This window comes from Epinephelus moara, chromosome 1, assembly GCF_006386435.1.
Source record: "Epinephelus moara isolate mb chromosome 1, YSFRI_EMoa_1.0, whole genome shotgun sequence".
Lineage (NCBI taxonomy): Eukaryota > Metazoa > Chordata > Actinopteri > Perciformes > Serranidae > Epinephelus > Epinephelus moara.
In genome coordinates, this window is record NC_065506.1 from 3,109,502 (window position 1) to 3,113,168 (window position 3,667).

The following is a 3,667-nucleotide window of genomic DNA, read 5'->3' on the forward strand; positions in this document are numbered from 1 at the left end:
TATGAGATATATTACTCTCATCCTTCCATATGATATATTACTCTCATCCTTCCTTACGAGATATATTACTCTCATCCTTCCATATGAGATATATTACTCTCATCTTTCCATAGAACAGTATTGGAGGGGAAATGGTCTTTTGTGTATGTAGAAAAAGTTTTAGATCTTTGAGTTCAGCTCATGAAAAATGGGAGCAAAAACAAAAGTGTTGCGTTTATATTTTTGTTCAGTGTATTACTCTCATCCTTCCATATGAGATATATTACTCTCATCCTTCCATACAAGATATATTACTCTCATCCTTCCATACGAGATATATTACTCTCATCCTTCCATACAAGATATATTACTCTCATCCTTTCATTCAATATATATATATGGATATACTCTCATCCTTCCACACAATGTAAAATACTATTTTCCTTCCATATGAGACATATTGCTCTTATCTGCGATAACGACAGACCACCTTTTCTTTCAACAAGAGAAGGAGGCAGAATTTTGCTTTGTCTTCGCCTTGTGCCTTTCGTTTTTCTGACAGGGTTATTTTTTCATCTGTTCATTGTTCATTCAAACAACACCTCATCTCAACACTCTGTATGCACCCAAGCTTCTAATAATCAGACAATTGATTATTTATATTCTCTTTTCATTTACATTCCCAATGAAGTAGCAAAGATTGTGAGGTAGAGTATGGTTGACATGTTTTCACATGGTGGCCTCAGAAGCTCAGGGATTCTATCCTTCACACAAGAATTACTTGTACACTCTGCCCCGACTTGGAAAGATCCTTTCTGGTGTAATTTTCTTTTACCCTTATACTTAATAAATCCTGCAATGCTGCTAAGCTGCCACGTGGAATTATAATACCACGTATTTTTCTAATGTTGCTGAGAAATAACAACTTTAAGGCATATCCACAGACACTGACATAAAATTTCAGCACTACATTTTGTTCAAATACTTAATAATACAACTATAATTAATTTAATGTATTACCATGGCATCTGACTAGATCAGGCCATATCAAACCGATAATCTGCATTATTTGAATACTCTGTGCACTGGAAACAAAGTAATTATAGGAAGCCGGTTACAGCGGTTAAAATTACTAACTACCAACTACAACTAACTACTTGTATTAAGACTAATTTGGAAATCAGACAAATAAACTGATTCCACTAAAATACATAAAATCAAAATGAACTGACACTCGTAGTTCCTAGTAAATTCACATGATCAAAATCACCCTCAGCGGGTCAGCAGCTCAACATTGGGAGAACATCATGCCAGACTCTATTTCAACATTTAACAAATTACACTCTGTTTGTTTTACCGGAAACGTACATAACACGTAGTGCTTCATATGCGACTCATTACACATTAACGTGGAATTCTAGTAAGTCGGCTGAACAACCAAGGACCACCGATCACCGATTCAAACACTTCCCTGCTGCCACAGAGAGAAAGTAGTGGGTCAACAACAGGGGAGAGGATTCTTTACGTTTAGATATTATTCAAATACGCCTTACTTTGTGACATAGGCTGGATGCCGGATTGCAGAATTATTATAGGCTAAAGGAATCGCGACATCTTTAGCCTACATACCTCAGGGCGAATAGGAAATGCAATAACATTACATTGGCAGGGTTTTAGATGCAGTTTGGCATTTCGCTATGTTCAATAAAAGCGGTACACACTGGAACGAACCTATCTAAAGCCTTTCTGTGCAATAATGAATCAACAGGCGAGGAAGAGAGAAACAGGCTATGTATCAGCCTGTCTCCGTTTTACGACAACAAATGTTAAAATATCTCCGATCTAATAGAACACATGAGGGGCAGTGCTGTAGGGCAACGATATGCAAAATAACCTTTTGTATCACTGAGTGGGGAAAGCAATGGGTCGGCGAAATGAACGCATTGTGTTAGCTTTACCGAAAAAAGGAGGAGCACAAATACAAATGGGCGTAAATGTATGTAATTACACAATAACCCAGTCGTTTTGACAATGAGGTACCTTAGCTGGCCGCAAAGCTGTAAATAATAACAGTGTTGTGGACGGCGGTTCAGTGGGGGAAGGGGATGGATGCTAGAGCCAGGATTCGGCGGCCTGTCGGCTCTTCAGCCCTCTCCAGCAACAGTCTACAGAAAAGCCAGCTTTACATTTCTCCATTCTAAATAACGTTACGAAACATTTCGCTTTGTGTGCACCAACAGACTGGATATTGACTTACCGGACGGGTTGACCGCGGCGGGAGTTGCCATGTTTCCTCAGTGGAGAAAAATAACAAAACTGCGGCGATGGAGATGACGCACAATACAGCTACAGAGTCCCCGTGAGAGACCGTCTAAACTCCGCGGGATTGGCACGCGAGGCTCGGTCCAACCGCCTCACATCCGTTTAAGCGGAGGAAAACTACTCTGGATTCAAACGAATAACGTTAACACAAGCGTGCTTCTGTGTGAAATGTATATAGTGTAGGTTTTTAATGAAAAAATCTCCAAGACCAGACTTACTAAAATGCAAGATGTCTGAATGGTATCACCGCGAGATTTTAGGGTTGCTTGAATAAATTAATGTTGTAGGCTACAGTGTGACTGGTGCAGTGATGAGTGCACTGTAAAGCCGTATTGCGTTTTCAAAGTAATGCCACATAGTGTGGGCTTGTTACATTGTTTGAGTGGATATTTTCACTTTCTAATAGCCTACTGTTGTACACCGGAACTATGTATAGTACACTCAGAACTCTTCCTCAGGCCAGTATGAGCCCTTTACTTGTTGACCACTGTCTCTATCACTAGTGGGGGGCTGCTCGCGCAGGTGACGTTCCTGCTCAAGGCAACATCATCCAACCTTTGACAGTCATTAACTTGAGTTGATTTAAAAGACTCTATTTTTAAGTAATCCATACCACTGTGCTAAGACGTCAGGTGGTTTTCTGACAAGTCTCAGTTTAAAATTGTTTATAGATTGTATGAAATAGCTTTTTTGTGCTATTTTTCTTTCTTCAATAATGGCTATTTTAAGGAGTTTCAGCTTAAGTGTTTCTCTTCTAGAGATACGAAAATCCTCTAGAATGTAAAAAAAAAAAAAAAAAAAAAAGTAGCCTGTCATGGACAGGGTGTGTGTGTGTGTGTGTGTGTGTGTGTGTTGGGTGGGGAGGGGGGCAAAGACACGCCCCGTGATGTGGAGGAGAAGGAGGGTGAACCTGCCACCAGACCAGCCAATAGCAAAATTCAGTTGCAATAGCCCTTGTCAACCAGTGAAGGGCAGTCACTATGTATATGACACACTGGGCCTCGTGCAGCAAGATGCTTCTGCATTTCTTTCAAATTTTTCATTTATTTTCTGTTCAGACAAAAAAAAAGAGAAGTCCGCTCCAGATGCACCAAATGTTCTTACCATCCAGCTACTCTTACTCAGGTGTGCTGAATGATAAACCCCACTTGATCATAAGTAGCCTAATCTATTAGCACCCGCCCTCCGTAATTACCTCAGCAACCTACCTTTACAGAATCAGAATCAGAATCAGAAATACTTTATTGATCCCCGAGGGGAAATTATTTATGTTACAGGTGCTCCTTGCAAGAGAGGAAAGATACGTGAAAATATAAGAAATTTAAACAGTAGTATTAACAAATATATAGTTAAATAAACAGGAATT

At 39.6% G+C, this 3,667-nt stretch overlaps 1 protein-coding gene across 2 annotated transcripts in view; it reads right to left on the reverse strand.

Moving 5' to 3' along the window:
• Window positions 1-3,067, reverse strand: part of arnt2 (aryl-hydrocarbon receptor nuclear translocator 2) — a 150,489-nt gene extending 147,422 nt beyond the window's left edge. The window contains exon 1 of one of the 2 annotated variants that reach the window (XM_050041162.1): window positions 2,237-3,067. In XM_050041162.1, the coding sequence (XP_049897119.1) occupies window positions 2,237-2,267 (31 nt within the window). In that variant the 5' untranslated portion in view covers window positions 2,268-3,067. The remainder of the gene's footprint in view (window positions 1-2,236) is intronic. The other variant, XM_050041172.1, reaches the window with a different exon arrangement.
• Between the last annotated feature and the right edge of the window lie 600 nt (window positions 3,068-3,667).